The sequence below is a fragment of the Aquarana catesbeiana genome, linkage group LG03 (genome assembly GCF_042186555.1).
Source record: "Aquarana catesbeiana isolate 2022-GZ linkage group LG03, ASM4218655v1, whole genome shotgun sequence".
NCBI classification, from domain to species: domain Eukaryota; kingdom Metazoa; phylum Chordata; class Amphibia; order Anura; family Ranidae; genus Aquarana; species Aquarana catesbeiana.
In genome coordinates this window covers 275,452,219-275,474,467 of record NC_133326.1, presented here as the reverse complement: position 1 = coordinate 275,474,467, position 22,249 = coordinate 275,452,219, and the positions used below count along the sequence as shown (strand labels likewise).

General features: G+C 40.5%; 1 protein-coding gene across 10 annotated transcripts in view; it reads right to left on the bottom strand.

Annotated features, from left to right (window-relative positions):
- Positions 1-22,249, bottom strand: part of GRIP1 (glutamate receptor interacting protein 1) — a 900,266-nt gene that overhangs the window by 293,010 nt on the left and 585,007 nt on the right. For all 10 annotated transcript variants that reach the window (XM_073620100.1, XM_073620096.1, XM_073620097.1 and 7 more), the window contains exon 3: positions 7,635-7,770. In XM_073620100.1, coding sequence (XP_073476201.1) covers positions 7,635-7,770 — 136 coding nt within the window. The remainder of the gene's footprint in view (positions 1-7,634; positions 7,771-22,249) is intronic.

Sequence of the window (22,249 nt, the reverse complement as noted above, 5' to 3'; positions counted from 1 at the left end):
TGCTGCAGCTTACAGTCCTTAGATATAGTGGCTACATTCATTTTCTTTTTTTCAAGCTAAGAACCATTTCAGCAAAAGCAGGAAATAGTTGATGATCCTAACAAAAATGCAGTGTCCTTGTCACTTCCTTTGAGATGCACCAAAGATCTTGCTTCTAGCAATCTTCTGTAAAACTACTAATTACCCTGCCTCCCATATAATGGAATTGAAGCCACAAGGACATGTTTGTAGTATTAGCCAGCAAAAGGAACAACAAAATGGGGAGGGGGGCAAGTACACACTTGGAAGTGCAGTTAAGCAGTTCTTCAAAACACAGGTACTGGAAGGGTAAATAGGCTGCCTTTTCTTTTACAGGCCCCCATCTGTGTAGAAGTGGCCCTGTGATGGGACGGTCACCTTAAAATACCAAGTATTTAAAGGTAATTTGAATTCATGGTAAGATGGCACAAGTTGGAAACCTGGCCATTTGAAATGTTTTCTCATTATCACACTACGATAAATGATCTTTCAAAGATTCATTTTATTAATCCGCATACTCACCATTTTCAGAATTTCCCAAGCAGTCTACCTGTGCCAGGCTGTTCAGTCACAGATTAGGGCCCACTTTAGAAATGTAATTTCTTTATCTTTCCAAACGTCTTCTGTGAAGGGGTGTATATGCTAAAGTATAATTCTGGGTAAAATAATAGTAGTAATAATCATAAAATCTTTGCAATACATGTACCCTTTCCTGTGCCTACAAATGTTTAAAGTACAGAAAAGTGCACAATGCTTTTACATAAATGTTATGAACACTAAGAGGCTGGTTTACAAGCATTGTGCATCCACAATTAAATTCCGTTTTTGTCATTTTAGTCTGTTGCTTTTATCAATCCAAAAGGGTACATGGGTCCATTCTGGGACTGACAGCGGGAAGACCCATGCTCTGTATAGTCATTTCTTAATCTATACAGATATCTGCTTATTTCCCAACTCTTCCCTGTCCCTCTCTACATGTTTACACGGATTTCTTTCTCAGCAAAACAATGCTGATGCCTTGACTCCCAAGTGCCTGCCTACATGCTGCGTATAGGAAAAGGGCTCCTTAGAGATGCAGTTCTAAGAACAGGTCTATGACCACAGGAACTGATCTAGGGTAATCTGGTGATCCCTCCTCCCAGCGGCTGTCACTGCAAGAATTTTACTAACCTGACGATATCATAGGACATAAAAAAAAGTGGTTTCTCACTCGAGAACAAGGTAAAAGAAAAAAAAATACTGGGTCATTGTTCGAGAGGGAGAGAAAGATTTAAAGATACATTTGGGTGACAAATTTAGTCACTGCTTAGATGCCACTAGTGGTGATGTAATTTTTAGAAAGTAGACTGCAGATTTCTTTCACAGCTTAAAGTGGAACTTTACCCATAACAACTTGATAAAAATATATATTTATTAGCAGGAAACCTATTCCACATTGATTATGCTACCAAAATTCTTGTGTGCTGTAACTTGCCTCCGCCATTGTTTGTTTTTTTTTGCCGGAGGCTGCCCTTTTGCTGCAGCCCACAGCCTCTAAGCTGCAGTAAATGTTTAGGTTGTCAGCAGATTGGCCGCTTCCACTCTAAGCTGGCTATACACAGATCAAAATTTGGTTGGTTTAGCAGGGACCAAACAAATTTCAATCAGTCTGTGGCCATCCCTGCTCAACAGAAGTCAATTACTGATCAACTTCTGTCAAAGGGACATGTTGGAAAATGTTGCCACCAATCCACTGCAGCCACTGATCAGTGTATTTCAGAATACATGTCCCGGCAAGGGAGTATTCCTCCATCCACCTCACTTGTTCTTTCATTCAGCCTGCTGGATGAAGAAAAAAATACTAAGTGTAGGGTTGGCTTAAAAAACCCACTGTACACACACATGCCAACAATGTACAAAGTGGTAAGGTAGGTACGCATTGAACAAAATTTGGCCAGTTCAGCAGGGACTGACTGAATTTCAATTTGTGCGTGTGGCTCTCCCTGTTTGACAAAAGTCATTTGGTAGATCGACTTATGTTGAACTGGACTGTTGGAAAACTTTAATTCGATCAGTGGCTGCAACCAATTGGCTGCAGCACTGATCAGTGTATACTGACAATGCATGCGTTCCCACTGTCAGAATACAATAGCACAATGGTGAAGATACCACCATCCACTTCCCTTTTGTGGTTGGAGGAACCTGTTCATTTTTGATTTGTTCAGCCAGCGGGCTGAACTAAGCATGTATATCCAAGTTTTTAGGCTTTAAAGTGATTGTAAAGCTTCCCTTTTTTCATTAAATTAATAAACATGTTATACTTTCATGCACTGTGCAATGGTTTTGCATAGAGCAGCCCCAATCCTCCTCTTCTTGGGTCCCCCTGCCAGCGATCCTGGCTCCTTCTCTCCACCGAGTTCCCACAATAGCAATACCGCCTGCAATTGAGGCAACCATGCTGCCTCACTCCTGAGCCAGACTGTTTGCACCTATTCAGACACAGCACAGCTCGGCCCGGCCCAGCCCCCCCTGGTTTTGACTAGTAGCAGCAGAAGCCAACAGCTCCCACTGCTCTCAGCTGAGCTGGTGAGAAGCATTAATGCAGATGTACACAGCTCTGGACCAAGATCAGGTTTAGGTATTTGGGGGGGGGGGGGGGGTCTGCACTTAAGAGGTTTCTTACCTTAATGCAGAGAATGCATTTAGGTAAAAATAGAAAAGCGACGGCAGAAAAACACTGAGTAGTCCATGGAGTCCGCCCATTTTTTTTCTTTGCTTGATTTTTTTTTTTTCCGTTAAGCTTTTTGTCTGGAGTATAGATCTATTTGTCCCAAGCATGTTTGAAGCCATTTACTGTTGACCGTCTTACTACCGCTGCTGGAATCTATTCCAAGCATCAACTACTGTTTCAGTACATTAATATTTTCTATGATTAGTTTTAAACTTTCCTCCTGCTAGTTTGAGGTCATGTCCCTCGTGTTCTTGATCTTGGCTCCATTATTACTGCCCTCCTGAACTTTATTTACCCCCTTGATGTATTTACAGGTTTCAGCACACCTCCCAACTTTTGAACTTGAGGAAGTAGTGAGGAACACTTGAGGGAGGAAGTGATCTGCAGCGCGTGCGGCAAAATGTGGGTGAAGCCAAATTCTTAACAGTGGGAGGGGCTTAAGGTGATCTGGGTGGAGAGCAGGGGTTATCAGGACAGAAAACTGGGGTCAGCTGGATGGAGAGCAGGGGTTATCAGGGCAGAAGACAGGGGTCAGCAGGGTGGGTGGAGGACAGGAATCAGCATGGCAGAAAAGGGTCTGCAGGGCAGTGTACAGGGGTCAGCATGGCAGAGAAGAGGGGTCACAAGGGCAGAGGACAGGGATAAGCAGGATATAGGATAGGGAGTCAGTAGGGCAGAAAACGGGGTCAAGTAGGGCAGGGAACAGGACTCAGCAGGATGGAAGACAGGGGGTCAGTAGGGCAGGGGTCTGGACAGAAGACAGGCGGTCAGTAGGGCAGGGTACAGGGGTTAGCAGTATGGAAGACAGGGATGTGAAAAAGAGGGGATAGGTATGGCGCTGCTCTTATTAAGAGGTGACCTACAACCTCAAAATACTTGAGGGGTGTGTGTCACGGGTGCATTTAGTGCAAAAAGTGACAATAAAAGTGCAGAAAATAAATATTTGTATATTTACAAAAATCCACAAAAAAATCCTACTGTGTAAACTACCTAACCGCTTATATATAATGCATATTGTCATGTTCAAACGAAAACACAATCCTGTGCAAAACCTGCAATTCAAAGTGACATTTCTGTGCAAGAAAATCCAACATATACGACTGGTGTATATTGTTGCTGTGAAACTGGGTTCAAAAATATGCATATACCGTCCTTAAACCCTGGTGTATTAAAAAAAACAATAAAGTGACAATGTGCTCCTTCAAATTGTTCTGTGCTTCTTGGAAAACAGTGCCTCATAAGCCCTCACCGCTATTATTCATCCCACAAGGGGGTAATTCACCTTCACAGTATGAGCCACTGTGCAGCCCGTGGAGTGGGAGGAATAATGATAGTGATATAATAAAATATTTACAAAAATTTGAGGGGATGTACTCACTTTTATGAGATATTGTAAGTGTTCACAGCCTTTGCCATGACACTCAAAATTGAACTCAGGTGCATCCTGTTTCCACTGACCATCTTTGAAATGTTTCTACAATTCGATTGGGTAAATTCAGTTGATTGGACATGATTTGGAAAGGCACACATCTGTATATAAGGTCCCACAGGTAACAGTGCATGTCAGAGCACAAACCAAGCCAAAAAGTCCAAGGAATTGTCTGTAGACCTCCGAGACAGGATTGTATCGATCTGGGGATGGGTACAAAAACATTTATGCAGCATTGAAGGTCCCAGTGAGCACAGTGGCATCCAGCATCTGAAAATGGAAGACGTTTGGAACCACAAGGACTCTTCCTAGAGGGGGCCACCCAGCCAAACTGAACGATCAGGGGAGAAGGACCTTAGCGAGGGAGGTGACCAAGAACCTGATGGTCACCCTGACAGAGCTCCAGCGTTTCTCTGTGGAGAGAGGAGAACCTTCCAGAACAACTATCTCTGATGACCTCCACCAATCAGGCATGTATGGTAGAGTGGCCAGACAGAAGCCACTCCTCAGTAAAAGACACAGGACAGGCCGCCTGGAGTTTCCTAAGGGGCATCTAAAGGACCCTCAGACCATGAGAAATGAAATGCTCTGTCCTGATGAAACAAAGATTGAACTCTTTGACCTGAATGGCAAGCGTTATTGTGTGAAGGAAACCAGGCACCGCTCATCACCTGGCCAATACCATCCCTTCAGTGAAGCATTGTGATGGCAGCATCATGCTGTGGGAATCTTTTTCAGTGGCAGGAACTGGGAGACTAGTCAGGATCAAGGAAAAGATGAATGCAGCAATGCACAGACACATCCTTGATGAAAACCTACTCCAGAGTGCTCTGGACCTCAGAATGGGGCGAAGGTTCATCTTACAATAGGACAACGACCGTAAGAGCACAGCCAAGATAAAGGGGTGGCTATGGGACAACTCGGTGAATGTCCTTGAGTAACCCAGCCAGAGCCCAGACTTAAACCCAATTGAACATCTCTGGACATCTGAAAATGGCTGTGCACCAACGCTTCCTATCCAACCTGATGAAGCATGAGAGCTTCTGCAAAGAAGAATGGGAGAAACTGCCCAAAAATAGGTGTTCCAAGCTTGTAGCATCACTCAAAAAGACTTGAGACTAATTGGTGCCAAAGGTGCTTTAACAAAGTATTGAGCAAAGGCTGTGAACACTTAAGTACATGATTTTTGATTTTTTTTTTGATTATATGATTTTTTTAAAAATTGTTTTAATTTTTAATAAATTTACAAAGATTTCAAACAAACTTCTTTCACGTTGTCATTATGGGGTAAGGTTTGTAGAGTTTTGAGGAAAACAATGAATTTAATCCATTTTGGAATAAGGCTGTAACATAACAAAATGTGGAAAAAGTGAAGCGCTGTTAATACTTCCTGGATACACTATGTATCTCAAAGTTCTTAGAACTCTGGGATGAATACCATTAGGGCCCATTGCTTTATTAAGCTTTAACCAAGCCAGTTCCTCTGCTACCTCTGTCTCCAGAAATCCTAAAAGTGAACCTTCATTAGAAGAACCAGATTGATTCCCCAACTTGTTGTTCTTAGTGCAAATAGTTTCTAAGACTGAACAGAAGTAATTGTTTAAATGGTTTGCTACATCCAAGTCTCCCTCACCTTAAGTGTGGAGCCCAGTTTTCATTTTAAAGATCCCATTGTATTTTTTCCTTTTATCACTAATGTACCTAAGAAAGGTTTTATCTTCTTTCTAAGGCCCCTTTCACACGGGACGGATCCGTGTTGATCCGCCCCGTGTTTATCCGCTGCTCAGCGGGGATCGCTCCGCTTTCCCCAGCTGAGCAGGCAGATGACAGGGCGGGACCCGCACACTGTGCAGGGACCGCCCTGTCAGATCTCCGCTCTCCCCTATGGGGGATCGGAGGAACACGGACCGTCTGTCCGTGTTCCTCCGATCCGCTCTGCAGACGGATAGAAAAATAGGATTTTCTTCCGTCCGCAGAATCGGACGAGAGCGGAGGCGGACGACATCGGGTGTTAGCGGATGTACATCCGCTGACACCCGCTATCCCATAGGGATGCATGTATGTCCGTATTTCATCCGAAAACGGATGGATGAAATACGGACATACGGTCCGCATGTGTGAAAGGGGCCTTAATCGATTTAGCAATTTCCTCCTCTTTCTGTGCTTTGGCAGCACTGAATGTGTTTGGCCTCCTTTTCTCTATTTTTATAGTCTTCTCTGTCAGCTACACCTTCTGTTTCCTTGAATGTTCTATATGCTGATTCTTTTTCCACTTTACTATCCTACTTACCTCTTCATGAACCATAATGTATTTTTCTTCTGTTTTTTCTTACTAACTTGCCTGACACATTAATCTACTTACGCACAGGATGGTAGACTTTAACAGTGCTCACTGATAACTTACACCTGTAGATTTACTCCAACCTTTCAAATATTTTTGGGGAAATTTCTCCATTTCAGCAAAATGTGTCCTTTTAAAACTTTTGTTGTTGTATATGATTTTTCAATTCTTGTTTTAATATCAAACCAGAGACATTGGCGATTACTAGAAGTTAGTTCTCTCCCACCTCAACATCAGACATTCGATCCCCATTTGTCAGTAATATGATCAGCTTGGGTTGGGCTTTTTTCTATTTTAGAGAAACCCCATTCAGTGCTTCCATTCATTGCCATTTAAGCTATCTCGGCAATCAACAAGTTATCCTAATCTTCAGTCTGTCCTGGGGTATGTATACTACACAAATTTTAAGGGAACCTCTCTGGTTGGAGGGCAGACCCCAAGAGTTTTGAGCATTTAATTTGCTTTCTGAATTGATAGCGTTATGCTATTTTTGACATATATGGCAACTCCACCTCTCCACTACCCTGCTCTGTCGTTCCTGTAGTGTATACCCAGGTATTGTTATTTCCCAGTGATTTGAATCCTTGAATTATGTCTCTGTAATTGCAACAAGGTCCAAGCTGTCCCTAAACATAAGAGCTATCAGCTCGCAAAGGATGTTGCCTAAACTACAAAAACTTTTACCTTTACAACCACGTTAACACTTTATAATATAACACAGCTGTAAAAGTGCTTTGGGGGGGGGGGGGGTTGGATGTGAACACTACGCCCTTTGCAGAATGTTATTTTGGCAATGAAAAACTTTTTTTTAGAACAAAATCATGTGTACTGTATATATATAGGGTTTGTAATATACCTTGTTAAAGCAAAAAAGCATTGCTACCACTTTAAAGCCAGACTAGGACATTGCAAAAGCCTATGGTATAGATTATGTAGCATTACAAAAAAGCAGCTTACAGAATTTGAAAACTGCTAGTTCTACATCAAGAAACTATTCCGAATCCAATGGGAACAAGAGGAAAAAACTTCAAAACCACCAAATTTGAAAGAACAGCTGCTAGTATGTGTAGTGGAGAACAGCACACTAGAATAGGATGGTTTGTGCTGGAGGTTACAAACAATTTATATGAGATTACCTGGCGGCGATTCCTCCTTGGCGCAGGTTTGATACTCTTGGCTTCCCATCCTTGTCTATTCCACCTGACACTGTAAGCCCAAGTGTGGTGCCCTCTTTCTTCATTAATTCTACTATTGTTGAGCCCTTAAACTCCTCTGTTAAAAAGAAATATATGGATATTAAAATAGAATCTCAAAAATGTCTCTGCACAGCATGATTTTCATTTAATAAACAAAAAATAAAAAACATATATGTTTTCCTATTATCAGACAATAAATCACAGCTGTATTTTCCTGTGCACTACCAGTCTGAGCTCTATGGCCCCATTTACAGGTTATTGTTATGCAGCTCAAAACTCAAACTCTCAATATGCAAAATCCCAGAGTTTTCACTTGTGCCTGTTCATACCTGCACATAGTCTAAAATATGTGCATGGTTTTTGGGGTTTTTTTTTTCACCTACAAGCTTCTATCTTTGGCCTTAATATACTTTAATGGAAGCACCTGAAAAATGTGAAAAAAAAAAGCTTGTAAACACTAAGCACAAGTGTGAATGTAGTCTAGAAAGGTAATGTCAAAGCCCAAACAAGGAAAGTCATCCTGGCAAAAAAAAAAAAAAAAAAAATCTGCTAAATTGAGAACAAAAGTTTTCTCCATTCACATACTAATAACCAACTTGAAATGCCTGTGAGTGAGTGTGAAGGGCGGGAATAGTCATGTTTATTATTACAATTTACCAAAAGCCTTCATTATGTTGTCTGGTTGTTCCTCCTCTAAGTAGAGGATGCTTTATTCATCACTTCTACATTTAGAATTCTTTCTGAAGCTTATTATTTCTTAAGACAGGAGGTCACACAAGTCAATAAGCCTCTGCAGATGCAGAATTTGATATTATACTGTGGCTGAATTCAAACTTTGGGTGTTAGTTTAATATGACACAAAGAAAGGTCTCTAATCCATTGTATAGGAACATGTGTCTGGCAGTAACCTTGGCGTTTAGATCTTATTATTATCCAGTCAACAAAAGATTAGCTATGAAGTTGTTGTTGACTAAAGGTTATTTTTTTTTTTTTATTCAGGTTAAAATAAAGTATAGCAAGTTTTGGAGACCTATAGTTTGCTAAATACAGGTCATTTACTTCTGTGCTGTAAAGAGACTAAATGTGAGGACTTTAAATACATACCCATGTATTGTAAAGTGGTTCTAAAGCTTTAATGTTTTTTACCTTATTGCATTCTACAGTGGGTATAGAAAAGAATCACCCTCTTTAAAATAATCACATTTGGTTGCTTTGCAGTCTGAAATGAAGGCAGACACAGCTTTTGTTTTAGTCAGTTGCATTTACTAGTGCAACTTAAAACATCCAAGTGAACAATAGAACACCAACATGTCAGAATTAGAAAAAGGACCACCACCCTATGTCAATATTTTGTTGAACCACCCTTTGCTTTAATTACAGCCTTTAAGCTGTTGGTTTAGCCTCATCTGATCACCTTAAACGCACCGTGAAGATTCTGGGGCCACATGGAAAAAGGCGTTATGGTCAGATAAGACTAAAATTGAATTATTTGGCCTCAACATCAAACGATATGTTTGGCGGAAATCCAATACAGCTCACCATTCAAATAACACCATTCCTACAGTAAAGCATGTAGGTGGTAATATCCTGTTATGGGGAGGTTTCTCTGCAGCAGGGACTGGAGCACTCGGCAGGATAGAAAAAAATGGATGGGGCAAAATTCCATCAAATTCTTGAGAAAAATCTGCTGCCCTCTGCCAGAAAGTTGTCAATGGGAAGAAGGTTTACCTTCCAACATGACAATGACCCAAAGCACACAGCAAAAATTAACACACAGTGGTTGGAGAAAAAGGTGAAAGTCCTTGCGTGGTCTAGCCAGAGCCCAGACTTAAACACCATTGAAAATCTGTGGAATGACTTGAAGACTGCAGTCCACAAACAGTCACTCAATCAAATTAAACTAAACTTGAACAGTTCTGCAAAGAAGAGTGGGCAAATAGAAGAGTTTGCAAAGTCTAAGTGTGCAAAGTTAGTAGAGACATATCCCAACAGACTAAAGGCTGTAATTAAAGTAAAAGGTGATTCAACTAAATATTGACATAAGGGGGGTGATATTTTTTCCAACTCAGTGATTCTGTTTTTGAATTATATTTCTGACATGTTGGTGTTCTATCTTTCACTAGGATGTTATAAGTTGCATTAGTAATAAAACAAAAATGGTAGCTGAATAAAACAAAAGCCTTAGAAAGGGCAGGTAGGGAGCAAGCACACACGGATGCCCCGATAGAAAGTGGGTTTCCGTGGGGCACTCCCTGAAAAGAAGGGGCCTGGAGCGCCGACAGGGGACCCTAGAAGAAGGGGTTTGGGGCTGCTCTGTGCAAAAGCATTGCACAGAGCAGGTAAGTATGATGTGTTATTTTAATAATAAAAAAGAAGGTTTAAGATCACTTTAAATACAACCGCTATAAATATCTAAATTTGACTAATTTTCAGCATTTTGTAATTCCCTGACCAGCACCAATCATGCTGCAGTACTCAGGGCCAGTTAGGTGTCCCACATTCACATGTGCTTACAATATACATACTGTATACACATTTGAAGCATGTACAGAAAGACAACTATCATTCTTTTGCTGCTTCTTTAGTGTCCAATCTAGGGGAGAAGGGGTAGGTTACCAAACTATGTTGCTTAACAGCAGCAAAGAAAAGTCAGGTCTCCAGTCTAGCTGTGGTGCAAAGCTGTGTGAATCTCAAGGCAAAAATACAAATCTTTTGGCAGGCAAGACAGCTTCAACATACAGTATGCATTTCAAGTGCGTATTTAGCGGTTTGCCTTGAATACAGCTTTAAGCACCTAGATGGTGATTATCATTTATTTTGTCCAAATTCTGCCACTTGTCAAATAAAAAAAAAGTCTGCTATAATTTAAATATAAGTTTAACAATTATGGTTGTTATTCATGTGTATGCATTTACTACCTGCCTCCAGTCAATGCATTATGAAGGTTTAACATGCATAAAAACTCATGTTTTATGGCAAGTCAATTTACAATTAACACCATATCATAAAAACTCAATTAGCAGGTTATTGCGAAGCTGGCCATACACTATGAATTTTCATAGTTTGTCACTCCACAAAAGAGTTGAGGACTCTTTCCTTTTCCAATTTGTCCTTTTGGTATGAGAGCTTTCTGAACATTCAATCTATATGATTTGTTTTAAACTAAGCAATATTACTGTATGATCATGTGCAAAAGATGTTATTTTTTTGTTTAAGAAATGATAAAAAGGAATGTTGAGCAGTTGAATGAAAGCATTGGGTCTTATACTTTCAGACTGATACAGATATATTTAAACATATAACTGCTATTCCTAAATATGCTTAAAGAGGAACTACAGTCTGCTCACATAATTTGTAGTAAAAACATCATTACCATCCTGAATCTTACCTCCAACAACTTGCATATTATTTTATATATGAAGTTTCGCTCTAAGTTATAGTGGTATGAAACTCTACACTTCCCACAAAGTCTATACCTTTTACTGCGATGTAAAAGAAGTAAAATAGCATTTCACACCATACGAAGCAAGGTTACAAGTGTGAATGTATAGTGTGATTTTTAGCTCTAGTTGGTAGAAATGACAGATTATAAAATACTGTACTTGAAAGTAATTATAGCATAGTACTGTTTGCCTTAAAGTGGTTGTAAAGGCAAAAAGTTGTTTACCTTAATGCATTATCTGCATTAAATTAAAAAACCTTCCAATAACAGAGCCCCCTAGCCTCCCCTTAAACATATTCCTTAGTCCTGTACCAATCAATTGCAGTGCCCAGGTTCAGTTCTTCATCCCTCTCGGTGCTCTCACAAGCTGGGCTGAAAGCAGCAGAAGCCACCAGCTCCTGCTGTCAGTTAAGTCAGGTGAGACGGGAGCAGGGATGGGGCCGAGCTGGGCTGTGTCTATGGAAACACACAGCCTGGCCCCGGAGCAAGCCTGCAGGAGTGTCCCCATAGCAAGCCGTTTACTATGGTGGCACTTAGAGAAGAACAGGAGCCAAGAAAGCTGGCAGGGGACCCCAGAAGAGGATGTTTGGGACTACTCTGTGCAAATCATTTCACAGAGCAGGTAAGTAGAACATGTTTTTTTTTTTTTTTTTTTTATCTCCTAAAACAACAAACAGCCTTAACCACTTTAAAGGCCCCTTTCACACTGGGGCGGTGGGGGCGTCGGCGGTACAACAGCGCTATTTTTAGCGCTGTTGTACCGTCGTTCTTGCAGCGGTATTCGGCCACTAGCGGTGCGGTTTTAACCCCCACTGGCGGCCGAAAAAGGGTTAAAATCCCTCGTACAGCGCGGCATAGCCGCGCTGTCCCATTGATTTCAATGGGCAGGAGCGGTGAAGGAGCGGTGAATACACCGCTCCTTCACCGCTCCAAAAAAGCGGTTTGCAGGACTTTTTTCACCGTCCTGCCTGCGCACCGCTTCAGTGTGAAAGCCCTCGGGCTTTCACACTGAACAAACAGCGGAGGCTGTTTAGGGGCGGTTTGCAGGCGGTATTTTTAGCGCAATACCGCCTGCAAACCGCCCCAGTGTGAAAGGGGTCTTAATGCAATGTTCCTTGGTATACAATAATTTACTTTTTCTGACTGCAAGGAAACTAAAGTGTGTGTGCGGAGGGTAGTCTGCACCAGTTATGGAATACAGTTGTATGATATCACACAACCATGCAAAGAGGCAATTTTCCTTTTTAAACAGCCTGGTCTTATCTTTGAGTTATGATATTCAGGATTCTAGAACACAAATAGTCCAAATTCAAAGTATTGCAACAAAAACATCTAAATTGATAATTTTCTCCAAGTATGGTAATCATTAGAGAAGAAGTAAAAAAAAAAATAAAACAGGTACATTTTATTGAATCCAATAGAAACTGTCTAGTTATTGTTGTAAACTTACAACAGATTCACTGCTTAGGCTCCATGCACACTGGAGCTGATAAACTGCAGTTTATTGGAGTTTGGGCGTTTTTTTAAAAGCGCATATAAACACCACTCTATGTTATCCTATGTGTCCATGCACACATGGACGTTTTTTAGCTTTAATGAGCAGTGGAGTTTATGGGCTTTTTCCTGAACACCAGAAATTTGCGTTCAAAGTGCCGTTTTTCACCGCCAAAAAACGCCAAACGCTGATAAACGCGCGTTAATTAGCGTTAGGTGTTCTATTTTTTCAATGCATTGTGGGAGTTTGGAATGCATTGTGGGATTTTTGGAGTGTCCTCTGTGTATTTTTATTAAAAACGCCCATAAACGCTAAAAAAGCGCTCATAAACGCTATTACAAAAAGCTGTTAAAAGCACATTATTCAACCAGAGTTTTCTGCCAGCAATCTGGTGTCCAGAAAAAGCTCTTTTGAGCTTCAGTGTGCATGGAGCCTTACTACTGACACTATTTATTCACTGGCTATCATATGGACCTAAGATTAGCACTAAAAACATCATAAGGAAATGAAACAGGTTTACATGTTTAGGTTTCAACTAACCAAATTCCTTCGTTTTGTGCCCCAATACCACAATAGCCACCAATGCTGATATTTGTCAGTCTTATTCCTGTTCCTTAGCTATTTTTACCAGCACTATGGATACAAAACAGAGAGGTGTATCTTTAAGGTATGGTAGGCAACATCAATAGTAAAAAAAAAAAAAAAAAAAAAAAAAAAGGAACAAAAAAGCAGAATGTACATATTGATTTATGAAAATGGAGTTCCTTAACAATCAGATATTTAATCGTGTTCAATAAACAATCCTATAAAAAGATCAGAGTCTATAAATGCCTTGTTTTTAAAATAAACCACACAAATCAACTGATTCCCTTGTGAATTCAGACCTTCAGAATTCTGTATTCACATCTATAGGTAATGGAAGCATACAGAAGGTGCATGCTTTCACATACTGCCTAAGGGCCCAGTCACTTCACATGAAGTCCAGTGCGTTCTTTTCTGCATTAAAACGCATGGAAAGTAGGTTATATGGCTTTCAATGGCATAGTTCACACCAGTGCTTGCAGTTCCAGTGCGTTCCCGTAAAAAAAAATAGAACATGCCGCATTTTTCCTGCACTGGACTGTACTAGAAAACTGTAAAACACATCAAACATGCACTGTAGTGCACATTTCCCTATTTAAGGTTAAGAAAAAAAGGGGGGAAAGATGCACTGGACTGCATCAAAATCGCACTGAAGCGCATGAAAAATGCGCCAAAACCGCACATGCAGAAAACAATCTGGAACACACCTGGACTGCATTTCTATGATGTGAACTGGCCCAAAAGAGAAAAAAACAGAAAAACCTGAGCTAAATATCTACTGTGGATAAAAAATAAAAAAGGTTTTGGGAAAGGTGGTCATGGGGAAGAACAGGTATAATTAAATTAAATACAAAGTTCTTTTTTTATCTTTTAAAAATGTGCATATTTTTAACACATTCATATTAATACCACAAAGTACATCAGTGAACACAGAAGATGATTCCCGCTCTGCTCTTATTACATTATTCCATTCCTGAGATCTACAGTAACAAAGCTAATGTACCCATATACATCTTCTTTTTCAAGTACCCATGCATACCTCCCAACTTTCTCTAAAGGGAACGAGGGACACTAGAGCTGTACGATTATGGCTAAAATGAGAATCACAATTTTTTTCTTAGAATAAAGATCATGATTCACATTATACAAAAAAATTGGGCTAACTTTACGGTTTATTTTTTTTTTTGTAATTCATTAAATTGTATTTTTCCCAAATATTTTGAAAGACTGCTGCGCAAATACAGTGTGACATAAAATATTGCAACAATCAACATTTTATTCTCTAGGGTCGCTGCAAAAAAAAAAAAAAAATAATATTATATATATATATATATATATATATATATATATATATATATATATTGTTTGGGGTTTCTAAGTAATTTTCTAGCACAAAATACTGATTTTAACTTGAAAGCAACAAGTGTCAAAAAAAGGTTTAGTCTTTAAATGGTTAAACCGACAGAAGTTCATTCCTTTGATCTAAGAACAAATGTTACTTTGTTTACAGTTATCTCCTATGTTGAGATAAACTTGGCAGGCTGCCTGGATATTTTTTTTGTTGGCTGTCAGAAGTGAGCAGAGAACTCTGCACTGGTTACATAGAATCTGGGAAATGCTGTTTTAAGATTGGGACGGGGATCACGATTTTGATTCTTTAACAATCAAGCAGCTCTAGGGTACACCTATTAGCAAAAGTATGTAGGCATAGGACACACCCCCGCCACATTGAATTATACAAAAGAATTATTAGTGAAACCCACAAGTGCTTTTTTTACCACTACTATTCCTTTTTACTGTCTTTTGAAATTTACAAATGCAACAATTTAGAAATTGGATGAAAGGTTTAGCTCTGTAAAGCATTTTTTTAGTAGATACAAGGTGCATTTTATATACCACTATATAAATTAGACCAAAATGAGGGACAAACGAGGAGAAAGGAGGGACTTTGTTCCAAATCACGGAGAGTGATTCGAAATCAAGGACAGTCGGGCGCTATGCCCATTGACATCTTGATGTTCATTGACATCTGCAAAAATTGTCTATGGTGAATTCTAAGGGTGGGCTACTTTGTCAAATGCGCTCGCTCAACTCCGCTGTTTCATAAATAATAATACAGAGAGGGAACCAAGATAGATTTTGGACTGTTCAACTGTAGTAATACATAAAAGACAGCTTTTATTTTCACCACCAAATGAAATTCTAAATAGTCAAGCAAATAGCCTTCAATTTATACTTGTGAAACAACAAAGTCTGAAACATGCCTGAAAATGTTTCCTGCAGCAATTAATTTTTACCCTTATTGTTTTGAAAAGTACCTTACAATGTGTGTAGGGAAAGGGATCCACAGAAAGGGCCTACAACAACTGAACTAGGAAGTTAGGAGCTCACTGGATTTCTGAGATGACATTCATCAATTTAAGCCAATATGTATTCTGCTAAATAATTTTTGGTTGAAAAAAAAAAATCCCAAAAAGCGTATATGGATTGGTTTGCGCAAAAGTTATAGCGTCTAGAAACTATGGGATATTTTGATGGAATTTTTATTGATTTTTTTTTTACTAGTAAATGGGGGCGATCAGTGACTTATAGCAGGACTGCGACCTTGCAGCGGAGACTAGTAACACCAATGCTGTGATAAGTGTTAAATATGCACTGCAATTGTACTGCCACTGGCAGGGAAGGGGTTAACATCAGGGGCAATCAAAGTTTAAATGTGCTCCTAGGGGGTGCTTTCTAACCATGTGGGATGTGCTTTAACTGTAAGAAGACAGATCCGTGGTTCTACTTAGCAGAAACACAAGATCTTGGTCATCTCTTGTTACAGAACGTCGATCTGCCTTGTTTACATAGGCAGACCGCCGTTCTGTCTGCCTTGGGAATGATCGGTGGGTCCCGGTGGACACTGAGGTCGCATGTGGCGCGTGTGCGTGCCCCTGGCCAAAGAATCACGGATAACATGCCGGATAACATGCTGGCGCGAGCCGATCGCTGGTGCTGCGTGTCACTCTGACACACCACATCTCTGATAGTGGTAAGGAGCCTCAGCTGTGACCAATCTTAGCTGCTCATAGCGTGAACCAGGAAGTGCCGGTAGACAGCTTTCCTTGGTTTGCGCTGACAGGGAGAGCCCATCTGCAGCTCACCGTGCCAGGTTGGGGTCTGCGCTGATAATCAGCACATTGAATATCAGCGCAGCCCCCTTCAGAGGTGCCCATCAGCTGCCAGTCTGTGCCCCATCAGTAATGCCTGTCAGTACCCATCAAAGGGTAATCAGTGCCCATAAATGTGCCAGTGCCCCATCAGTAATGCTTGTCAGTGCCCTTCAGATGCCGATCAGTAATGCCCGTCAGTACCTCATCAGTGCTGCCTATCCAGTGCCCATCCGTGGTGCCCATCAGTGCTGAATATCAGTGCCCATCAATTCTATATATCAGTGCCTCCTCAGTGTCCATCAGTGCCCATTAGTGCAGCCTCATCAGTGCCCATTAGTGCAGCCTCATCAGTGCCCATTAGTGAAGGAGAAAACAACATTTTATAATGGAAAAGAAGAAAAACTTGATTTTTTTTCAAAAATATTGTTTTGTTTTTTTAGTTTGTTTAGCAAAACATAAAAACTGCAGAGGTGATCAAGTACCACCAACAGAAAGCTCTATTTGTGGGAAGAAAATGATAAAAATTTAGTTTGGGTACAGTGTTGCATGAGCGCGCAATTGTCATTCAAATTGCGACAGCGGTGAAAGCTGAAAACTGCCCTGGGCAGGAAGGGGGGGGGAGCAGTGCCCGGTATTGAAGTGGTTAAATGTAGTGGCTTCATTCGATTTTTTTTTTCCTTTATTTCACCCGATGATCCAAGTGACACACTAGGATGTCTATACTCTGATGAGAGGAGCATTGAAGACACCTTTGGACAACAATAATGTAAACCTGGGGTGAGGGTAGGTTGAATGCACTAAAAGATATACAGTAGATGGATTTGACTAACTAAAGTGAAATTAAAACCCCACCTAATATATTTTAAGCAGTTACAGCAAACAGTTTTTTTCCCATTTTGATAAAGGGTTTACATAAATGAATAAAAGCAAAAGCATACCATCGTAATAACCCCTGACAGTGGTAAATGGTTTGTCTTATCTCTGTAACTGCTACATCTGCAGGGCAGCCTGGTCTGATAAAGGAGCTTGGGGTTAACAAAAAGTTGCTGGCTGGAACACCAAGTGAAATTAACGGCTTCAGCCCTGGAAGATTTTACCCCCTTCCTGACCGGAGCACTTTTTGCGATTCGGCACTGCGTCGCTTTAACTGACAATTGCGCGATTGTGCGGCATTGCACCCAAACAAAATTGATGTCTTTTTTTTCCCCACAAATAGAGCTTTCTTTTGGTGTTATTTGATCACCTCTGTGGTTTTTATTTTTTACGCTATAAACAAAAAAAGAGCGTCAATTTTGAAAAAAAAAAAAAACGCAATATTTTTTACTTTTTTTCCTATAATAAATATCCCTGAAAAATATATATAAAAAAAAAAAACAATTTTCCCTCAGTTTAGGCCAATATGTATTCCTCTACATATTTTTGGTAAAAAAAAAAATTCCAATAAGCGTATATTGATTGGTTTGCGCAAAAGTTATAGCGTTTACAAAATAGGGGATAGTTTTATGGCATTTTTATTATTCTTTTTTTTTTTTTTTACTAGTAATGGTGGCAATCTTCGATTTTTATCTAGACTGCGACATTATGGCAGACACGTCAAACAATTTTGACACATTTTCGGGACCATTGGCATTTATATACCGATCAGTGCTATAAAAATGCATTGATTACTGTAAGAATGTCACTGGCAGGGTAGGGATTAACACTAGGGGGCGATCAAGGGGTTAATTGTGTTCCTTAGTGTGTGTTCTAACTGAAGGGGGGGTGGGACTGTGTAGGGGAGATGACAGATCGCTGTTCATACTCTGTATGAACAGACGGTCTATCTCTTCTCCCCTCAGAGAACAGGAAACTGTGTTTACACACACAGATCCCGGTTCTCGGCGTGCCCGGAGCGATCGTGGGAGCCCGCCGGTGATCACGACCGCCAGGCACTCGCATCAGCTCTGTAGGTGAGCACTTAGTGGCTGAATATGGAAGCCACGCAACATGAGGGCGATTCGTACAACTGCGGCGACTGGTCGGCAAGCGGTTACAGGAAAAGGCATAAAAAAGAAAACTAGAATAGCCATCATAATAAAGGATAAAGGATTGCTAAACTGCAAATATTACATTTTTGTTTTCATACAGCTTTAAGTCACATATGAAATTATTGCTTTATTTGAGTGGCTCTAAAGGCAGGTGGTTTGTTTTTTTACCTTAATGCATTCTATGTATTAAGGTTAAAAAAAAAAAAAAAAAAACCTTCTCTCTGCAACCTCCCCCCCCCCCCCCCCCAGGCCCCCCTAAATGCTTACTTTTGCTCAATCTCAATCCAGCAATGCACAAGAGTAGAGGCTTTCCTGGGTCTCTCTCTCCTCATTGGCTTAGACACGGCATCGGGAGGCATTGGCTCCCGCTGCTGTCAATCACTCCCTAGGGTCCTTAGGGACACAGAGCCAGCTCAGCAAAACAATTGCACAGAGAAGGTAAGTATGACGTTTGTTATTTTTGAAAAATAAAAAGTTTGTCTAGAATCCCTTTAATTTGCCAAGTTATATCTTGTAATACAGTATATATCACCAATGTGTTGTCAAAGCCTAAAAAGGTGAGGAAAAGAGATATATTATAATGAAGATACCATTTCCTAATCGCAGACTATACGCTGGCCATACACTAGCAGAATTTTATTTTTAAGAACCTTTGTTTGAGATTCTAGTCAGTGGGTCAATTCGTTCTTGACCATAGAGACAAAAAAATTTCAAAGGAGCAGAATGCAAATAAATTTCTGACAGTTTATGTGGTCTTTGTTCATTCCAAAATGAAATGTTAAAGGCAAACAACATTTTAAAATGCTTTCAAAAAGGACATTCAACAAGTTATTGACTGTACTAAGAATTTTCTTATGAATATTCATAAAACATTCATTCGAAAATGTACTAGTGTATAGTCTGCTAAAGCCATAGAAAACTGCATTTAGCTGGAAAACACATCTAGTGAAGTAATCTGATCTATACCAGTGCCTTGCAAAAGTATTCACCAAAACCACCCCCCCCCCCCCCCCCTGGCATTTTTCGTGTTATGTTGCCTCATAACCTGGAATTAACATGGATTGTTTGAGGATTTGCATAATTTAATTTACAGAACACGCCTATAACTTAGAATATGTTTTTTTTTTAATGTGCATAACTATTCACCCCCCTAAAGTCAATACTTTGTAGAGTCACCTTTAGCAGCTATCACAGCTCCAAGTCGCAATGAGCTTGCCACATCTTACCACTGGGATTTTTGCCCATTCCTCCTTGCAAAATTGCTCCAGCTTCTTCAAGTTGGATGGTTTGCGCTTGTGAACAGCAATCTAAGTCTGACCACAGATTTTATATTGGGTTGAGGTCTGGGTTTTGATTGGCCATTCCAACACATTTACATGCTTCCCCTTAAACCACTCAAGTGTTGCTTTAGCAGTGTGTTTGGGGTCATTGTCTTGCTGGAAGGTGAACCTCCATCCTAGCCTCAAATTACACACAGAGTGGTACAGGTTTTGCTCAAGAATATCCCTGTATTTAGCACCATCCATTTTTCCCTCAACTCTGACCAGTTTCCCAGTCCCGACTGCTGAAAAACATCCCCACAGCATGAAGCTGCCACCACCATGTTTCACTGTGGGGATGGTGTTCTTTGGGTGATGTGACGTGTTGGGTTTGCACCAGACATAGCGTTTTCTTTGATGGCCAAAAAGTTCAATTTTAGTCTCATCAGACCAGAGCACCTTCCTCCATACATTTTGGGAGTCTTCCACATGCCTTTTCGCAAACTCAAAACGTGCCATATTGTTTTTTGCTGAAAGTAATGGCTTTCTTCTGGCCACTCTGCCATAAAGCCCAACTCTATGGTCTATCTATTGTCATCCTATGTACAGATACTCCAGTCTCTGCTGTGGAACTCCGCAGCTCCTCTGGGGTTACCTTAGGTCTCTGTGCTGCCTGATTAATGCGCTCCTTGCCCGCTCCGTGAGTTTTGGTGTGCGGCCTTCTCTTGGCAGGTTTGCTGTTGTGCCATGTTCTTTCCATTTGGTTATGATAGATTTGATGGTGCTCCTAGGGATCATCAAAGAATTGGATATTTTTTTATAACCGAACCCTGACTTGTACTTCTCAACAACATTGTCCCTTACTTGTTTGGAGAGTTCCTTGGTCTTCATGGCAGTGTTTGGTTAGTGGTGTCTCTTGCTTAGGTGTTGCAGCCTCTGGGGCCTTTCAAAAAGGTGTGTATATGTAATGACAGATCATGTGACACTTAGATTGCACACAGGTGGACATCATTTCACTAATTATGTGACTTCTGAAGGTAATTGGTTGCACCAGAGCTTTTTATGGGCTTCATAACAAAGGGGGTGAATACATACGCACATGCCAATTATCAGTTTTTTATTACTGAAAAATATTTTTATGTATATATTTTTCTAATTTTACTTCACTAACTTAGACTATTGTGTTCTGATCCATCACATATAATTCATATTAAAAAAACATTGAACTAAAGGCTGTAATGTAACAAAATATGTAAAAACCCAAGGGGGGTGAATACTTTTGCAAGGCACTGTGATTTGTTAACCGGTTGCAGCCACAATGAACAATAGGGTTTTACTGCCCCCCAAGCTGCAAATGTAAACAAGCCCATACTGTCCTGAGCCCCCTATAAGGCCGCTTTCAAACTGATGCATTGTGGTTTACACATACCATGGGTACAGCACAGTGCACCTGCAGCTTTCATGCAGGTTAGCTGCACTGAACCATAGACTTCTATTACATCTTGTGGGTATGGTGCACTTTCAGAACACGCACCAAACCCACAGGTTATAATAAAAGTCTATGGCTCAAGTGCAACTAACCCGCAGGAAAGTCCCAGGTGCACTGCACCTGAGAATCAGTGTGAAAGCAACCTAATAACCCTTTTTTAAAAAAAACCTAATAGGCCCACTGCAAAAGTGCAGTGTATGTGATTTTTTTTTTTTAACGGAAAAACCAACTTTATTGAAAAATGATACATGGTATACATGGCAGTAGGCGGAGAAAATTCAAAGTACATACAAAAGTACATCGTTTGATATATTAATAGACATATTTGACTTGGAGAGTGTCATATAACAGATATGCTAAAACTAAAGAACTAAAATAAGAATTACATGAGTTATAAATGCGTCATACCTCTATGCGTTATACCTTCAGTATAACATTGCAAAATACAATAACAGGTGTCAGGTCAGGTACGTGTTTCCCCATCTGCCAACCATCTGTCCAAGACTTTATTCTATTTGAGTGGACAGCCTCTATGTGTATAAATCAATTTCTTATATGGGAGGGTGTCATTGAGCTCCTTTTTCCAGCACTGAAGCAAAGGAGGTAATGCTTGCATACACATCCAAGCTACGGCTTTCCTAGCCAGGAAAAGCGTTTCACGCAAAAAGGTAGCAAAAGATTTATCTATGTCTAGGTCTGGCAGTATATGAGGTTTAATACACTGACCTTTTCTGCTGTCATCGCTCTGTAGGCTGCTAGAATGTTCCCAGGCGAAGTGCACTTGGTATGCATAACCTGCTCCCTCCACTGCCGATGCTGGCTCCATGCACTGGGATGGCGGATCAGCAACCCAATGATCGGATCTAAGCTTGCCAACCCGCCAACCCAGAGCATGGGCATAAGCTTCCTTGGTTTGAGGTCGCGGGCCACATCACAATAGCTAATGAATGACTGTAGAAAAAAATGCTTTTGGTTCTGCTTATGTGCTGACAGGACTGTGAGGCCACCAGTGTGTTGTCTCTTTCATAAGCAAGTTCCCAGTGTTAGCTTGGTAATTTTATACAATACAGTAAGGCTCGTTTGGATCCCAGCGCTGGTTCTTTCCC